Source organism: Hetaerina americana, unplaced genomic scaffold (genome assembly GCF_022747635.1).
Source record: "Hetaerina americana unplaced genomic scaffold, ioHetAmer1.1.p SCAF_3, whole genome shotgun sequence".
Taxonomy (NCBI): Eukaryota; Metazoa; Arthropoda; class Insecta; order Odonata; family Calopterygidae; genus Hetaerina; species Hetaerina americana.
In genome coordinates this window covers 79,733,017-79,752,203 of record NW_027286874.1, presented here as the reverse complement: position 1 = coordinate 79,752,203, position 19,187 = coordinate 79,733,017, and the positions used below count along the sequence as shown (strand labels likewise).

Below are 19,187 nucleotides of genomic sequence, written 5' to 3'. Positions count from 1 at the left end.
GGAAACAGATGGGGCTGTTGATGGTGTAGGAAGTAACACACTGTGACTAGCCACCCATCCCATCTGGAAGCAATAAATGATTGAGTGCCGCAGGGATTCAGGAAGAATTTCTTCAAACATCGGACTTAACAAATGAGTTTTTTAATGTTTTTGTTTTGACCATATAAAATCATATAGACTTCAGCATGCAAGAGAAAACATAAAATCCATGAAAAAATTATAATTCTCATGTTAAAATGCAGTACCAAAGTATTTTACGGCATCCATTTGGGATCACGTGTACAAAGGTGAACAAAATGTGATTTTTCATAAAATATTTAGTCATATGTCATTAGTATGTCATTTAAACCTAATTTTTAGGATAGCTGATTTTGAGGTTAATTTTAGATATCAACTAACAACAGCATGATGCATTCAAGTTGAATTGAGGCAGCAATATACACCTCTTTCACAGCCTACCCAAGAAATTCTGGCTTTTTTCCCGGTGTGTGCCATCTTTTTCAAACCCTCTCCCAACCTTATCCTGACATCTGGCACAAATAGTCATGAATCAAGCCACAAGATTGAATGTAAAGTGACCCTGGCAGCCTAGAAAAGTGAGACACGGTCAACAAACACAAGAGATTGGTCACTGAATTAAGTAAACTTAATATTTTTTCATAAAATTTTATTGGACTGCTACTGGCTTCCACACATCATCACACAGGTGACATCATCAGGTATAAAATTTCATTAATGGCTAGGCAAAGTTTACCTGTTCAGAGATCATGAATTTTCACAATGAAGAGCCTGAAACCATCAAAGTTAAAACTGTGGAAGCCCAAACTCGTGAACTACTGCAGAGGGATATGCCAGGGTTACACAATCCTTCTACATGACTTTATTTATTGAATACTAAACCAGTCAAAACTTTTAATGCATTTATTTCACTCATATGCAATTTACAACTAGCAATACAAAAAAAAATATTTCAACGCATATTTATATTTCAAACATAAAATGGTGATTATATACATGTTAAATTAAACCTTTAGTAAATGTTTTCTCTTTCTTTGTAGATACAAATACTGGAATTAATGTAGTTGAATACAAATACCCAAACACAAGTATCAATCATAAATTTTTACTATAAAATATAGTTTATAGGAAATATAATAATATTCTTTGCAACCTACTTTAAACCATCCCACCTATATACAACTCATGCTTTTTGGCTAGGTCATCAACAATCTTGGATTCAATTTCGATGCCTTTTTTTATCTCATCTTCATTTAAATTCACTTCATAATCATGATTTGGAAATACAAACATTACTTTGTACTTTCTTGTTTGGAGTATGTTTGCAATGACAAGCTGAAAATTAATACAAACATCATAGAATAGAATTAAGAAGGAACACCATTTGTAAAAAAATATAGGGAAAGTTAGTTCACAATACCTTATGATTATACTTATTTAATGCTTCTCTGGACTTTTTAATCAATAGTTCTGCATCTGTCTCCAATTTAAAAGATACCACATATGCATTTGGAACCCAAATGTTTACCAGTGGTTTCAGCATTTTTGGAACTAATTGAAGTGATATACTTGGGGGTCCTTCATTAGACTGCATTTTATGCGTTGGCTGAAATTTGAAATACAATCTCAATAAAAAAAACTACTATAAATTCCTGTCAACCTGGATAAAACATTATTTGTACAGTATTCTCTACAAATAACTGAAGATATAAAATTTCTATTACGAAATCAGTATATAAAGAAAAGTGGTAAATTAATCTGCAGTGGGAAAAGTTATAAAATACTACACCCAAAATACCAAAAGCATGTCCCACTTAGGCAAGCATTTGTAAGGTAACCACCATCCTCAATTTTATGGTGAATTTAGATTTGGTACAACAATAAATTCATTAATATGCTGATAATATGACGGAAATGAATGAAGGAAAAAACTACAAACTTGCATAATTTCAATAAAGTAGAATCTTGCCCCTTATTCAGTCACAGTCCACCATAACTTCAAGTGTAAATAGAATTTTTTACAGATTTGATTATACATTCAAATTTTATTTTAAAACAACTGTGAGAAAAAATCAACACAAATTAGTCGAAATTTCAATATAATGAAAAGAGTTACTTTTAATTTTAGCACATCATACAGGAAATATAAATTATTAACCAAAACACCTATAAACCACATTCAAACATGTACAGTTATGAGGAAGGAAGAGAGTGTGAAATATGTATATCAAAAAATTGTCATGCAAAGGCTTAGGCTAGCTATGAGGATTGGAATGCTTAAAGACCTATTTGGTATAATTGTGGAGAGAGCCAAAGAAAATTTAGGACGGGAAAGAAGAAATAAAGGAAGAATAGAATGAATGGCCAAAGAGGACTAGAAGTTGTGGAAGAAAAAGAGAAACTGTAAGAAATGGTTGAACTCAATAAACGATGAAGATTAATATTAAAAGGCATTCCATAGCAAATGTACTGTGCCAGCATGAATGATTATACTGGATATTTGGCTTGGTGACCTACCATCGTGAATGAAAACAAACATTATTAAAAACAATATGGAGATAATGGCAATATAATTTCTTACTGTCTTATTGTTTTCTATTGGATTACAAACATACATTAATCAATAGGAATAAATATGAGGCTAAAATGTATGCTTGTCAGTAGTCTAAAGGATTACTCACCTCAAAGAAATTATGAATGGTGGTATATACAAGAGTATGTTTTCTTTTTTGGAAATTCACTGCTTGGTGACCTTTATGTAGACAAACTTTTCGCATTTTTGTTTATGTTTAACCTACAGAACCACCATGGCAATGAGCGTGTGCATTTTTGTGCCCCATTTCATCCATTATTTAGTTTTACAAAGGCTAAATCCTAACAACATTGCAGCCACAAGGAATAACAAGATTCTTACTTTCTAACAATGGCTGCATTCTAGAACAGGCAAAAATTGAGATCATTTAACAGTAATTAATAATTTGAATAAAATGAAGAACAATAGGAGGTACACAAAGAACCCCATACATGAATATTAATTTTTCTACGTCACTTGGGCAAGTGGAAGTAATTCGTTGAGACACATGAGATCACACACCATCTCGGGGCAATATGACAGGAAATATGGCAGCTGCAATTACCAAAGAAGATTAGCAGTGCATCTTTAAAAAAGAATATAATGAACAGGAAATAAAAATCCCCCCAAAATTTGGCTTTGGCATGTGAAGCCTATGCAGGATAGCAGCATATACCTAGAGGGAAAAGAATATCTGGACACACACTGAAATATTCACAATTAAGTCCAAAGAAAATGGATGATTTAATTTACAGCCATATCCAAACAATTCAGGGAGGGATTTTTTAAGGTAATCTACCGGTTAAGGTAGGTTTTTGGATGGACACCACTACCAAACAAATATTTTATTACTCCTAACAAAACACAAAATCCATCATTCTACTCTATATCAGGTCCCTCTTCATCTCTGAGTACTTTCTTCCTCCCTTCATCCCATCCATCATCCCTATCCTGTTCCTTCCCTTTCCTCTTTTGCCCAACATTCTACCCTCTATCACAGTCTTCAACATCCCACTGCCGGTCAACACCCCCTTCATCCACTTTTCCTGCCTCCATAGGATTGCTCCCAACAAACCCCTCACTTCGCCCACCATACCAAGTACTTCCTCATTTGTTTTCTTCTCTGTCCATTTCACCTTCTCCATTCTTCTCCACACCCACATTTCAAAAGCCTCCAATCTACGACTATCCTCCTGCTTCAAAGACCACGTTTCCGCGTCGTACATAGCTGCGCTCCATATCTAAGTTTTTACGAGTCTTTTCTTAACATCCTTACTCAAAGTCCCTGTCATCAACTCCCTCCTCCTTGTGAAAGCCTTTTTGCCTAGCGCAATTCTTCTCCTTACGTCCCTACTACTTTGACCGTGTTGGTCCAAAACACTACAGAGATACGTAAACTGTTCTACCTGCTCTAGTTTTTGCCCTCCTATTTTAATGTTAAGCTTGCCCTTTTTCTTTCTAGACAATCGCATAACCTTTGTTTCATTAATATTGATTCTCATCCCATACCTGTCGCACTGAATCTCCAATTCACTCAGCAATGCTTGCAGTCCCTTGGCTGACTGACAAACTAAAGCTTGGTCATCAGCGAACCTAACTGAGTTTACGAATTCCCCGCCCACTTTCATTCCTACCTCCAGTTCTTCCTATGCCTCTTTGATCATTTCCTCTGCATACAGGTTGAACAGCAACGGTGATAATGGGCATCCCTGCCTTACACCTCTTCCTAACACTGCCCAACCAGACTACCTGTTCCCCACTCGCACCTGAGCAGTCTGAGACATGTACAGGTTGCGGATTAGCCTCCTTTCCCTCCAATCTATTCCTATTTTCTGCAGAATACTCATTAGTTTTCCCCAATTCACTCTATCAAACGCTTTTTCGAAATCTACGAAACAGGCAAATACCTCCTGGTTGTGTTCTATATTCCTCTCGATTAATAATCCCATTACTGCAATGGCATCACGCTTACCTCTCCCCTTCCTAAACCCAAACTGATCATCCCCTAAGTAATCATTTGCCCTACTCTCTATCCTTTTGTTTATGATCCTGAGAACAACTTTAGCTGCGTGGGATATCAAACGAATTGTCCTATAGTCCTCACATGACGTGGCCTTTACCTTTTTCGGAATAGGAACTAAAACTGATCTCACAAAGTCTTCCGGCCAGATTCCCTCCTCATAAATACTACGGATCAGCCCATATAGCCTCTTCTTCCCACATTTTCCTAAGCATTTTAAAAGTTCCACGGGAATGTTATCTACCCCCACGGCCTTCTTTAGTTTCATCTCCCTTAATGCCCTTTCTATCTCATTGTCTAGTATGCCTGGACCTAAGCTGTCTTCATCTACGTCATTTTCTTTTTCAATGTCTAACTTTGTTGGTCTGAGTTCTTTACAATACAGTTCTTCTATATACTCCTTCCATCTCTCTTGGATCTTTCCTTCGTCATCTATTACCTTACCCGCCTTATCTCTAACTGTTAGCATAGCTCTTCCTTTCTTACTTCCCGATAACGATTTAACTTTGCTGTGCAGCGCACCGATTTCACCCTTCCTCTGCAGAATTTCCATATCCTCGCACTGCGTCTTCCACCATGCTTGTTTTGCTTTATTTGTTGCCCGCCTCAATTTATTGTTCAATTCTTTGTACTTCATTTTGCCTAATTCTGTATTAACATTCTTCCATTTTCGCCGCTCATCCATCTTTGTAATCATCTCATCCGTGATCCAAGGTTTCCTAGTCCTTTTAGTGTTAACGGTTCCAATAGTGTCTTTTGCGGCTTTAGACAACCCTTTCTTGAAACTTTCCCATTTTTCTTCGATAGTAGTTAGTTCTTTACCCTCCTCCATGATTTCCTCTACCGCCTGTTTGTATTCCTTCCTTTTCAAACCATTTAATGCTTCTACATTCCATTTTCTAACTCGCCACCCCTGCCTTATCTTTTTGAAACGGACTCTACATTTCAAACTAAATTGTGGTCAGAGTCCGCATCCGCCCCCAGGAAGCTGTGGGAATTTATCACACTGTTCCTAAACCTGTGTCTAACCAGGATATAATCTAGGTGATATCTTCCTGAGTCACCTGGCATTTTCCATGTATACCTGCGTCTTTTGTGGTGTCTAAACCAAGTGTTGGTGATGACTAACGCCTGTCTCCTGCAGAACTCAACTGCTTTCTCCCGGCGGTCATTCCTGGTGCCTAAACAGTAGTTCCCCACCTCATCACCATCCTTTCCCTCGCCTACCGTCGTATTCCAATCCCCCATCACTATCAAATGTTTCCCTGCAGGAACACACACGATCATGTCCTCTAACTGATCGTATATCCTATCGACCTCTTCTTCCTTATGGTTGCTCGGTGGCATGTATACCTGAATAATAACTAAGTTCGTCGGTTCTGCTTTTATCTCCACTAGTAGTATTCTATCCGTTACCTGCTCCATGTTGACTACGCTTCTTCCTACCTCTTCATTTAATACTATGGCAACCCCTCGTTGGCTCTCGTCCCAACTGTATATTATTCTATACTTATCACTCCAGTAATCCCCGCTATCTTTCCATCTCACCTCGCATAGACCTAAAATATCTATATTTCCCCTTTCCATCTCTCGCTTAACATTCTCCAATTTCCCAGTTCTCACCATTGTCCTAACATTCCACGTTCCTATTCTAACTTATTTGGTCTTCTTCTCCTGCGTCATCTGTCCTGCTCCTGCTGGTTTTCCCCTGCAAGGGTTTCGTGGGACGACAACCGCGGAAGCCTTGCCTCCCCCGCTGCCGGGCACGACACACGGCTGATTGGGCCGAGCCCCGTGGTTGCCAGGACTCAAAATATCTCTATTGTCCATCATATTTTTCTTGGGAATGATAATTGAGTTGGTTTCCCGTTGCCTTCCTCAATAGTGTTTTTAACGTGACACCATCACTTACTGGCTGCCCCACTGGGGTCAGACGCCATTGCATCCGCCTCACTGAGGAAGAGAAGCTGCGTGGACTACCTTTCGTCAGGCTCCTAACCTTCGACCTATCTGGCATGGGTGACTCTACCAGGAGCAATTTTTATTACTCCCGCCAGCACAGCTCTAGGGGTCATTGGAACGCACAAGCACTTCCACCACGTCAAGGTTGTAGTCCAGGGAGGGGTCAGGGAGGGATATGCACTATTAAAGCAAATCTTGATTGAAACCAGGGCTATCATAATTTTTGGGAATAAAAATATTTTTTTTGCATCATACACATTGATTTAAGTAAATGCAGTTTTCTACCATTAGTATCAGAAAGTATAATTGGCATCTGCATTATATCGGAGGGGCTAAAAATACCATTCAGTTTTTATATATTAAAAAAAAAGCCAAAATGTCAATAAATCTGTATATTTTGGTAATCCACACTTTGCAGGGATGTTCTATTATGCTTGGTATTTCTATTGTGACTTGCAGGGTACCACGTACAAGTAGAAAAATCAAATTCAACTATTTTGTCAAACCAAAATCATTTCATTACGTTAAGACATTAATGTGTGTATGTTTACTTGCATTTGTGTATGTGAGCAAATATATATTCATACTAAGGCATAAAATCATATTTACTCATTTATGGCTAGGACCATAACACCCTGCTGCATGCCCTTGCAGTGGATTGTGGGGATTTTGTAGATGTACATCACAGCCATGAATTCATTAAAGTGTACATGGAAAATATGAAGTGGAGAAAATCAATGCTTGGTAGATCAAAGAAAAAGATTCTGCAAGTGCAAAGGAGGAGCAATATAAGAGGATGACCGCAGCTGAAGGTGAAAATGCCTGAACGATAATACATGCAGTTTACACAGAGCCAATGGAGCAAAGAGCAATAAATATTAAAATAAAGTATGGAAATAACACAAATGACAGAAGCCATAAAATGTAAAATGATATTACAGGAAATATGAAGATGTTCTTTAAAATAGGTAAAATAGGCATATCTTGGCAGAATGTTTGCAAAAGATATGAAGATAAATGAAGAGATTAAAATGCATCTTAATGCAGGTAGGAAGGTTGTTTGTGATATGCAGATAATGCAATTCCAAGTCCCAAGTTCTTCTACTAACAAAATCAATGCAATATGGTGAATATCTAAAAAAGCAAAATAAATTTCAGGAAGTAACTTTGATCATTATTGCTTCCATCCAGTTTTGAGAGTTATTTATTGACTTAGCCACCCATTTTATTCCTTAAAATTACAATATTTTATTGCCTAAGCTGGACAGGAGCAAGGCAAAATAAACACAGACGCATCCTTTTCATTTTCAAAAGTAAGCATTAGTGATAAATAAATGCAGTGGATATATGATAAATGTGTAGTTCTTGTAGCAAAAATAGATAAGGCAAAGGGCAAGGAAATAATGGTTCATTAAAGAATGTTGTATGAATTGGTAATAAACATGCTTAAATCAAGCATTTTTCCTTTGATTGCTCTAATTGAGAGAATTGACAAGTTTACCAAACAAAACTGTGAGAGAAAAGTGAGCCGTCCAAGAAAAGGGCAGACATAAATATATATATATAAATATGGCCAAAGAGACCCTAGAGATAAGGAATAATAGAAATATCAGGTACAGAATGGTATATATGGATCAATATTTAAATGAGGTCAAGGCAAAAAACCACCCAAGGATAGAGGAGCATAAGTGCGATCTGTAAAAGGGATTAAGTTCCGTAAAAAAATAGGGCTTTTTCCTGGCGCAAAGAGGGTCAAATGTTTCTCAGAGTAAAATTAATGACCTCACCATTTTGTCAGTAGGGACATAGAAATCAGACACGGCTGCAGCTAGATACAACATTGCTCTTGGACCAATGGATGACAAGCATTCGGATGCAGCACGAAGAAGCCATAAATAGTCAGACAGTGTGGTGAAAGGTAACTGAAGCAGTCGTCCAGATCCTTCTGCTTCCTGATACTGCTCAAGAACAGGCCGCAAACCTTCCACGTGGCTCCCTTTAACTGCAACAGCCACTTGTAAATATGGGTAGACAAGGCCACTTGTCTATAAAACAAATATCAAATATACAAATATGTTATAAAATTGTGGGGGCTACCTGAATTACAGGGTAACTTAACAAATGGTTTTCATTTCTGAGCTTTGTAAAGAAATTCATCCCCATGTATGAATGAAGAACAGCATTATTTGGATTTTGAAATATTAATGTTAAAATTGCTTGCCTTTAATGGAAAGGCACTCGTTTTCCTCCGCCATTTCTAACATATTCAAAAATTTTAGGCCCATAAAATGTCGTGCGAAAGGTTCCAATGATTTTTGCCTGGAAATTAATAATCGTGAAATTAACATGTTTTAGTCTAAAATAATATGAAATGTCAAACGAAAATTATTACGAAACCTGCCTAAAAATAAATATCACTGCATATCCGGAACTAAGAAAATATTCGGCCGAGGCAGACCCTCTGGTTCCAGCACTGAAGTTATCAACAAATCTAACAGTATTATGCTCTAATGGGACTGTGGTGCCTCCAGACTGCATGCAAAAGAAATAAAATTCTTGAAAATGCTTGTCATAGAAAACTAGGGTAGAAAAATACAACTAGCCAATTAAGATTGGAGTTTGCACTTACTGTGACCAATACAATTTTATTTTTGGCACCCAGCCGCTTGCAGAATTCGTGCAATCTTTGCTTTGCATCATCAAACCCATCTGGAGGAGGTAAGGACTCATAAAATTCCTCCCAACGACTCATTTCAACGATTTTTCGGTGATCGGTGCCCGATTCTAGACCTCCCGAGTTTTATAATTAATTTCTTATGCAAGTCACGGCCGAACCCCCGTTAAATGTCAGCATTTACAAATCCAATAGCAAGTGTGAAAACTGTGAGGCAACTTATTCATATATCCTAAAATAGTAATATTTTATTAAATCATGACCGCTGAAAAGAAGTCAAAGGAAATGCAGATTCAGCCTGTTCATTCCGTTTCACCATACAGGTATGACATAATATTTTGCCACAACTCGCAATATGCCATGACTTTGGAAAACAATTACGCAATGCGCAACGACGCTGCCGTACGTTGAGAGAGTGGTAATTTGAAATGGTTTTTACGGTTGTGCGAAAGTTTTAAATTATATATGTGAAGTTAGACGACATCTGATAATTTCCATTTACATCAAATTAGTCAACAATTTTTATAAAATTCAACCATGTATTTTAAGCATATTCTTCTTTCGAGCGTTTGCATTTGAAAACATACATTCCTGCCGTAAAATGTTTGAGGTTATGACTCGTTGGAGGGTTTAAGTGGTTTCGTTAGTAGTGAATATCATAATACTACAGTTAGCTTTCTAGATTCCTCCAAAGCAACAAATCATTGTGACTTGTAATAAGTGCCATTTACTGTACGCATCCTCATTCTGATCTTTGACCGATATATGGATGTTTTATTATTGATAATACTTACTAGATTTGAGTAGCTTAGAAATCCAACGGAATTCTTCCTAGAGCAGGGGTGGCGAATCTATGGCACAAATGCCCTAAGTAGCACGCTGACCTGGGAGGATGCTAAATGCAATTCCACGATGATCATTTCATGGGTTGGCACACAAGTCAAGAGTATTCTCTTATTAAATACATAAACAGTGGCACTCAGTCACCAAAAGGTTTGCCATCCCTCGCATTGAGCATTTAACCACTGATTTGAAAGCCTCAGATGTCAACATAAGAAATACGTTTTTCAACTCACAATTAAAAGCTACCCAAGCTGTGGGATTTTCAGGGAACCAGATATTATCCAGGAAATGACCTGCATTAGAAAAGAGGAATCAACAGGTTACCGCACCCTGAATGAAAGAATATCACATTCATGTGATTAAGAACTTTATCATCACCTATCAAACAGGTATTGCGGTAAAAAACTTATCTTTAACTAAATAGTTTATTGTACAAACAGTAATTTTGTCAGTGGTAATCAAGAACTTATTCTAGTTTATGAATCCTAGTTACGTGCTTGAATGTGGTATGTTTTACAATTCTACAGCATAATTTGAGAATGTAAATTCTGATAAGAAACTCCTAGAAAACAACAGTTACAACTGCATTATCCACAATTACCTTTTGCTGTGGCACAAAACCAGGTTGTGGAGCAACTTAAAAAAAGCCAGAATTTCAGTTTGCTGAGCAAAATTTCAGATGAAAACCATAAATAATCCCTCAGCATCTTTGTAATGAATATGTGCTGCTTATGATTAACTTTAAATAATTAGTTTTGAAACCAAAGACCCATTTCTCAAAGTTACAAGTCCTATGAAAACAGTCAAAATATAATTCGAATTTACATACGGTGGGGCGACAGACAGGAACTAATTGCTATATCACTTTTCATCCGTGGCAGGCCTGTATGCCCAAATAACAAGCACTTGTACACTGACTTGCAGGTCAGTGTATTTTGTAGAAGCTTTCAAAAGTGCAAATTAATAAGTAATGAACCTGTAACTCAAATCAATTGAAATTTTAGAAAGTAATACCATAATTTCCATTTTAGTACGTATGTAAGAAGCTAATTCTCAAATTTTACATACCCATATGAAACACTAAAAGAGGAAAAATGGAAATCGTATTTGAACATTTCCATTTGATAAAATGATTTATTCAACTGAATTAACTATTTTATGAACAGTTAATATTATAATAGCTATTAATACATATTTATTAATTAAATATGGATTTGAAAAACCTGCCAAAAAGTTAGTTATAGAGATGTGATGAAGAGAGTTTAAGATGGATAAGATCTTTCCTGAAAATAAAAGTTTCTGGCGTCACTTGGTGGAAATTCTTCATATTAAACTTAAAATTAAACCACTTTGCTTTTCCACATAAAAATTTTTATGTGGAAAAGCGAAGTGGTTTAATTTTAAGTTCAATCTTTCTTGAAGTTTACCAGTCTTCATTTTCAATGAACATTTAGTAAAACAATCACCTAGACAGCACATGTAATTCCAGGAAATATCCACTTTAATCTATTTACACCCTGGGCCATATTGGAAAATCCATCAGAACTACTAACACGCTTCAAATAGTTTTGTGCCAATACACATGGAAATACCTCCCTTTAATAAACAATACTTTACTACAAACAAATACATACATTCATAAAGGGAGGAAAAGAATGTAATTGCACTTTACAGTTACATCACTCATTTTTTCCCATTAGACAAGAGGAAAACTGGCACAGGTGAGAAATTTACCATCTGCTTGTCATGCACTGTTATTTTTGTGCAAACTTTCCTGTCAATGCTCTCACCATTATGTAACATGACAATTTGAGTTATTTAATATAACTGTAAATTTAATAAATTCAAGAATAGCACTGCTTCAATGAGAGAGGATAGAATTGAAGAAATTGAGTTTTATATTCAACAAATTTAAGATATGGTTACATTATCTTTTTCCAAAAGAAAGTGAAAGCCATGAAAAATTTACAAGAGTTAACCACTACTTAAGATCTAATAAAGATACTGGGTGGTTCATCATATGGGTAAGATGCTTGCCTGATAAGCCAAAGGCCAGGGGTTAAAATCCTGCCTCAGGCACGAGTGTTGGCTCGGGGATGAGAGCTGGCAGTTTCATCCCTGGGAAACCTGATGGAAAGCTACAGGCTAATTGGGACATCAAGGGGGACATGGACTACCACAAGCATCAGGATGGAAAAAAATGTTAACTTAAATAAGTGGTTAGTGTAAGGTTGCAGACATGTTTCATACAAAAGCAAAGTGAAAAACTGTTCTTAAATATCATGTCTTCAATTTCTCAATAAGTAAGAGGGGAATACAACCACTAATATTAGATAAAGTCACATGCCTTAATCACTAAGATGCATATTCAATGATTCCTGAGCATAACACCCACAAAATAGATACTAGGCCATTGAAGCTTTCCCCACCAGTTTTCATTACTCACCTTTAGGAAAGTAGTACTACAAAGGTCTATGGAAACTATACTTGTTTTCTAACCAAAGGCCCACTCTACCTTTATTGTGGACCAACACTACATCATCCATCATGAGTTTTTCATTCACCAAGAAATTAACATCCAGCCCACCAGATTATGGTTAATTTTCAACTAAAAATTAGTTTTTTTTAAATAAATCAATTATGTTGAATAATGCAGGGTGTAAGTATGCAATGATGTAACTTAATGGCTAATCACTAACTGTTTTCATGTAGCCAGGTCAGGAAATACAGATACATCCCCTATGAGACCTTTAAAAGTACATAATGGTTTTTTTGAATTCACGACCTTCCACCACATCAAGGTTATAGTCCATTCAGAGGGGTATGTCCCCGGTTGGTAATTTATATTTCTGTCACCTAATCCTCATAGCACATTAATTCTATTATTAAAAAACTTAAAGTACCTTCCAGCATAGGTTTTTAGAGCTTCTTCACCCCTCGGTGCGCTTCTCAGTATGTGGTTAGTCGCAGTTGGATTTGCGGATCAACAATATGCCCTGCTCCTCTCTCTTGGTTTAGAATTTTTTTCTTCCGCTCCATCAAATTTTTTTAGCATCTACAGGTGGGGGCCCTTGGCCTCTTAGATTTTGAGCCTTCCTAATCGTTCCGTTTTGACTACATGACATGACACTCTAAAGGAAGATAAATCTAGCAAGTCTGTCCTTATGAGATAAGAGGGTTCTTTGCATTTATGCTTTGTCCTCAGGTTCTGTTTTTCTTTATTGATTGATATGATCTTCCCATGAAATTTCTCTGGAACCATTTGTGCATCATTCTCTCTTTCAGTTTCATCATTACAGTTGCGAGGGCAAAAGGCCTCACCACTGTCCTGTCTCAGTTGTTAGATTTCTGTCTTGAGAAAGAGAAGTGAAAAAGCATTGTGTGTAAGACCCAAAGGATTCCAAGAAGGATAAGCTTTTTTTGAGTCAAGATGAAAAAGTGAGTTTAGTTGACGATTTGGTCGGAAAACGAAGTGAGCATGGATCTGATAGTGCAAGTTCAAGTGAGGAAGTTTGGTCGAGAGGCACTTCGTAGAAAAGATGCCGCCAACCAAGAAGTCCAGGCCTCAAAGAATATGTCAGGTCTGCTCCACATTAGGTAAAAGGAGGGATAAAGTGTACTGGTGCCCCAACTGCAATGTAGGCATATTTTTAGAGGATTGTTTCAAATTATATCACACAAACTGAACTTTTAGAACGGAGGTTTGAAACTTTACGGCGAATGAAGAATTGAAAATCTTACGAAAGTAAAATTTTTAATATATAGAATAAGCACTTTAACTTATGATCAATTTTAGAATAAATATTAAAAAAGATAAATTATTTTCAGCAATACTACAGAAAGAGAGATTAAAAAGAATTAAATACTGGGAGAAAGGCCCAACCATTTATATTCCTATACAGATTGAAGGGTTAAGGATAGATTAATGGAAATTAAAAGAAGATGCATAAAAAAAGAGTTGAGACTAGGATGGCCTGAATGGTTCACAGGTTTTCCAAAACTTTAATATATATACAATTATACCATAAATGAAAAATGCTTCTCAGATGAAGTTTTTTCTCCATTTTTGATTTTTTAAACTATTTAGATTTTGTACTAATGTTCCAGTCTATTTTAAAAATAATATATTTAAATCATCAATCCTACGAGTTTACATTTTTAATGCAGGTGGCTTTTATTCCATTCCCTGGAGATAAGATTGCTGAATAAAATTTTCAGAGCTGTTATAACTCTGATGCAATAATGTTTCAAAATAATTTCAAATTTGAGTGGGTAGTAGTCCTGTGGATAGACCTCTTGCTCTACTAACTGGAGGGCAGGGGTCTGGTTTCCAATGACACCTCTGGGCACCCTCAGCTTTTATCTACATTGTCACTACTTGCCACTGCCAAGGTGTGTGGCAAGGGTGATTGCACACTAAGGATGCAACATCGACAATGTTTTTATTCAATTTTAGTTATCATATATTTCAGTAAAAATTTTTTTTGTACCTGATGGAAGCATGGTCTTTGAAGCAGGATGATAGATTTTCAATCATACTCAATCAAATTTAATCCTTTCTCAAGGATAAATGCTCCTCTTTAGGGGTATTCACCACATGTATTTCCATACTCAACCCCTTTTGCCCATTCAATCATCACTATTATATCCTTCCTAAAATACATTAAACTGATAACCAAGACTTCATCAATGTTTCACCCTACCACTATCCAACAGAAAGAATAACTGCCACTGTCAACCACTTCCTCCAACCAGTATTCCATTCCCTATCTTCAAACATAAAATACCATTTCCTCAATCTTCTTCCCTCAAATTTTCCTTCAGGTTAACCAAATCATCATTCCCACAATAGACATCATACCCTTTTATACATAAATCCCTCCCAATAATTACTTCCATTTCAATAATAAACATGACCTCCAAATCAAAGGTTGTGCAATGGGCAGTAGATTTATCAATTAATACACAAACCTCTACCTTGGCTTTTTTGATAAAGACTCATTATTCCATGCAATCCATAAGATGGTTAAGGTATATAGGTACATGACAACACCTACAATTACTTCTCTTTACATAATATACTGTGCCTCTAAATCAAATGTTCTGCAATGGGCAGTAGATTAATCACTTAATACACAAACCTCTACCTTGGCTTTCTTGAAACATATTCATTCCCCATTACTTGTTGCAAGGATAAGGTATACAGGTAGATGACAACTCTTACCACACAGATTTAATTCCCTTAAGATGTTTATATCTTATTTCTACGCTTCTTTCTCTGCCTCCTTCAGCACCACTGTCCCATCCTCAGCAATAATATTTATCAGTTTCAATTCATCCTTAAGTAACTGCGATAGAATATCAATAAAATATTTTATTACCTATTTTGGGAACATAATTAGTTAGGAAAATAGTGATTTGGGAAAACAGCACTTGTACACATTTATTTACGAAAGTGTCCAGCAATGGGCTGAAAAAGGTTTTTTTCCCTTAAATGAGAAGCATGAAGAATAAATTACACATCATCCAACTTCATTTCAAGTGCTTCTGCACCCTAGATGGAATGTGCGAAGGCCCATTGATATCCGAGTTCAAAAGAATAGGCACATTTTTCATTACCTTATCCCTGATGTTAAATGCAAAATGGCATGAAAGATCAGATAAAAGTGATTCTTTTTAAGGGTCCCTTCAAAGATAAAATTTTTTGATTAGCAGGTAACTTTTGAAAGCAAAAATTGTCAGATAAGTAAACACTTGTACACAAGCCACATATTTGTGGCAGCATGCAAAATACAGATGGAAATAAACACACCGTCACTCTGACTGGCCACTTAAACATACTGTTTTAGGAGTTCAAGGGCAGTGAGTGGTTCATGGGCATGAAGGATCTTTTTATAACTCCGGGGATCAGAAATTCAGCTGGACGGTACCCACAAAAATGTCCAATCCTATAAATTCCATTGTGACCCCCCAATGTCTCATCAGATTGTTTCCATAAGGAGCAGGTTTTCAGGATTCTGCGGTCTCCTGTCGGACAAATTCAGGAAGTCAAGGGGGATTGTTTCATGTCTCAGTACAAAATCTGAGTTTATTTTTTCTTGATATGTTTTGCGCCTGAGATCAATAAATAGTTATGAAAATAAATATCTTCAATTATTTAAAAGGACAGTACTGAAGAAACTTCATTTCTCCTAGTTGCTATGAGAATCAACAGGCAACTCAATATTTTTTCTTTCCCTCATTCTTCTTAGCTTTTTCTTCAGAAGAATAACACCTTAAGAATAAAATTAAAGTATGTAAATAACAATCCCTCGAGAGATTAGCATTGGTTACTGAATTTGAAGTCAATGAAATCCAATGGGTATGTGTGCGAGGGCATACTATATATACACACACAATATTTTATAATGAAATTTAAAGATAAATTTCTAAAAAGATTGCCTTCAAATAAAGATGATAACTTAATTTAACTGTAGGTATTTATACTTACATCTAATGGTTTGCATTACGGTTTGAGAATTTTGTCTAGTTTTAACATCCTCGACTTGTGCACGCTGTTTGACCCTGAAATTTTAAAATATTTAAAATAGCAAAAATTTACTATTGTAAGATATTCTCATTAAAAATTGAACTCTATTATGCAATTTTTTATGGCTGGCATCCAACACTCCTCGTCCATAAACTCGCTAGGTAGCTTCCTAACAGGAAGCCAGGAATAGGTATATAGCACTTTTACTTACATATTTTTTTCCTTCTCCCTTTCTCCTTTCCTGATCAACATTAATTTCTCAGTAACATCATTCTTCTGAATGAAAAGAAGAGATCTTAACCAGTTTTCTGGAAAAGACTTTATGGTGGACATCCACAGAAACTTCAGAAATGGCTGAATCAAGAATAACAAATCGTCATATTGAAAATCAGCATTTCTTATCCAAATTACACTAAATAAGCTATTCCCTTCCATAATTTGTGGAACAATTGAGAGCATATGAATAATCTCACAAAGGTGATATGGAATTCCGTGACTTACTGATGAGTACCAATCCAAAAGGTATTTGCCCCAGAGTGTCAGGAGTAATAAAGATACAAAGCTTACAGATGAATTTTTACTGTTCAATGCTGATACTGGCAGAAGAACAAACAATGGGTATAGGTATAAGTAGAAGAAGACCCTAAAAATAAAATTTTAAGCATAAGATATCACTCTACCGACAGAGAATCTCTTCATACAAAAATAATCTCACCATGCACCACTGAAAAATACAGCAATTAACAGCGATGGCTTCGCCCCCATTGGTTTCTTATAAATCATCTCAGTAACGTTTATAGTTAAACATATGACTTCCACAACTAATGAAATTGCGCTCCAAATCAGCACAAACGTAACACCAATTTTCAAACACCTATAAAAAATACTCTCACGTGTATTCTATACACAAATTTAAAAAATAAAGCACAAGTTCACAAATTAAAAGAAATACTTTGCTCCATAAGACAGGTAGAGTGCTATCGCAGTTAGCAATCCGTGAAAGGATATCCTGTTAAATCCATTGTATTTCCATGACAAACACACACTATGAAGAAGAATGGCACTTGTAAAAGAAATTGCCATTTCTGGTATTTGGCTTGTCTCTCGAATTGAAATATCTCCCACTGTAGTAGGGAATACAGCGGTAATTCCAGACGTGCCCATTGCTATCATAAGCATATGGCATACAATTTGCCATAGTGAATATAAAATGCTATTCCACTGATGTATTCTAGTTGTAACTCCCTCCTTAAAAGCCTAAAAGAAATTCCATTTGACTTTTAAGGAATGCCACAACGAAAGAAATACACAATTAATGAAATGCAAAATAAATTATAACTCAATTTCCTCGTATACCTGTCCAATTTTAAAATAGAACACATACAGCAATGATAACGAAACAGTTAGAAAAAGTATATTACTATAGACATTTGGCAAGTCAAGAACTTTCTGAGGGTATTGAAATATGTACTTTAACTGATGCATGAAATACTCATTCATTGCCGCATATGTCTACAGACAAAAGTTGGTAAAAAATCTATTGAAATTCTTAAAGAACCATTAAAAGCTCACTGACATAAATTTCCATGGAAACAAACAAACTTGAAGAAGCAACCAAGAGTCGTAAACAATGGATGAACTAAATTCGAATAATGAAGGGATCAAATATTTTGACACATTCAGTTGCGATTAGTAAAGCCTCTTTACCTTCAACTATCAATTCTACTTTAAATCATCAAAGCATGTATAAACAACTAAGTAATCCATGGCTTTACAAAATTATAGGGTCAATTAGGGGTAATAGGCCAACAGGTGTAGGTTAGAGTACGTACTTCCACGCATAGTACTCTCGCATGATTTCCTCTAAAAATGTAAGCATCGCGTTATTTGCCCTTTTAATTGTATCTGTACTCTTAAATAGACGGATTCCATTAAAATCTACCTATAAGATAAACCATTCCAAATTCAATGATCTAAACAAAACGTAGTCTGATAGTACGTAAAGTTATTTTAGTAATTCGGATATTATTGCCTATTTTTATTATTTATAATATTCGCCTATTTTTGAAAATTAGAAATCTTACCTCTTCCTTGCATGTACATTCTTGAAACAGGGTCTCTTATTAACAAAAATCAAGACATGTTTATTCAAAATTGTGACCTTCATAGTCATAATACGAGAAGCCAAAATGCATTCCATGTAAGTCAGCACAGAGTAAATAAAACGTTTAAAGGGATAGATCATCAGGAAATACTTATGTACAATAAATTGCCTGCTTATATTAAAAATATCAAAAGTTCCTTTAAATTCAATTGTGCCGTGAAAAAACTACTTTCATGTAAATTATTCTATAGTGTAGATGATTTTCTAATGCATACCATTTTAAATGTACAATTGAAATGAATTAATCCCAAAAAAATTGTAAATTGTATGTATTTGTATTTTTCATATTGTTTTAATATTTTGCATGTTTTTTTATTGATATGAAGTGTAAAACATGTATTGACAAAGCCATGCATAATTCTATGCTTATGGTGAATGAATAAATTGAATTGAATTAATTGCTAA

At 35.7% G+C, this 19,187-nt stretch overlaps 2 protein-coding genes across 7 annotated transcripts; both read right to left on the bottom strand.

The window, feature by feature from the left end:
• Positions 1-907: 907 nt before the first annotated feature.
• Ppcs (phosphopantothenoylcysteine synthetase) lies at positions 908-9,590 on the bottom strand. Its single transcript, XM_071588494.1, has 6 exons — positions 9,202-9,590; positions 8,974-9,104; positions 8,794-8,891; positions 8,360-8,574; positions 1,439-1,624; positions 908-1,353 (listed from the first exon to the last, which is right to left on the bottom strand). The coding sequence occupies exons 1-6, from the start codon at positions 9,322-9,324 to the stop codon at positions 1,177-1,179; spliced, it is 930 nt and encodes a 309-aa protein (XP_071444595.1). The 5' UTR covers positions 9,325-9,590; the 3' UTR covers positions 908-1,176.
• Positions 9,591-15,445: 5,855 nt separating this feature from the next.
• On the bottom strand, positions 15,446-18,863 carry LOC139690871 (uncharacterized). Of its 6 annotated transcripts, none has more exons than XR_011701515.1 (7): positions 17,975-18,292; positions 17,571-17,875; positions 17,334-17,492; positions 17,120-17,214; positions 16,830-16,972; positions 16,580-16,653; positions 15,446-16,363 (listed from the first exon to the last, which is right to left on the bottom strand). XR_011701515.1 is itself a non-coding variant. In XM_071588488.1 (7 exons), exons 1-7 carry the CDS (start codon positions 18,116-18,118, stop codon positions 16,281-16,283), a joined length of 1,050 nt encoding a protein of 349 aa, XP_071444589.1. In that variant the 5' UTR covers positions 18,119-18,292; the 3' UTR covers positions 15,446-16,280. The 6 variants fall into 6 exon arrangements, 5 of the variants coding, with proteins under 5 accessions (XP_071444589.1, XP_071444590.1, XP_071444592.1 ...); XM_071588488.1 differs by having other exon boundaries at positions 17,120-17,261; XM_071588489.1 differs by having other exon boundaries at positions 15,446-16,116; positions 17,120-17,261.
• Positions 18,864-19,187: the final 324 nt, after the last annotated feature.

Excerpts from the sequence above, each read along its gene's own strand:
- LOC139690871 (XM_071588488.1), bottom strand. The coding sequence starts at position 18,118 with ATGAATGAGTATTTCATGCATCAGTTAAAGTACATATTTCAATACCCT. Across the intron at positions 17,876-17,974 it reads TCTATTTTAAAATTGGACAG|GCTTTTAAGGAGGGAGTTAC; the intron begins GTATACGAGGAA and ends AATTTCTTTTAG. Across the intron at positions 16,973-17,119 it reads TTTTGGATTGGTACTCATCA|CCATTTCTGAAGTTTCTGTG; the intron begins GTAAGTCACGGA and ends TTCTTGATTCAG.
- Ppcs (XM_071588494.1), bottom strand. The coding sequence starts at position 9,324 with ATGAGTCGTTGGGAGGAATTTTATGAGTCCTTACCTCCTCCAGATGGG. Across the intron at positions 8,892-8,973 it reads GCAGTGATATTTATTTTTAG|GCAAAAATCATTGGAACCTT; the intron begins GCAGGTTTCGTA and ends ATTAATTTCCAG. Across the intron at positions 1,625-8,359 it reads ATGTCCCTACTGACAAAATG|CCAACGCATAAAATGCAGTC; the intron begins GTGAGGTCATTA and ends TTCAAATTTCAG.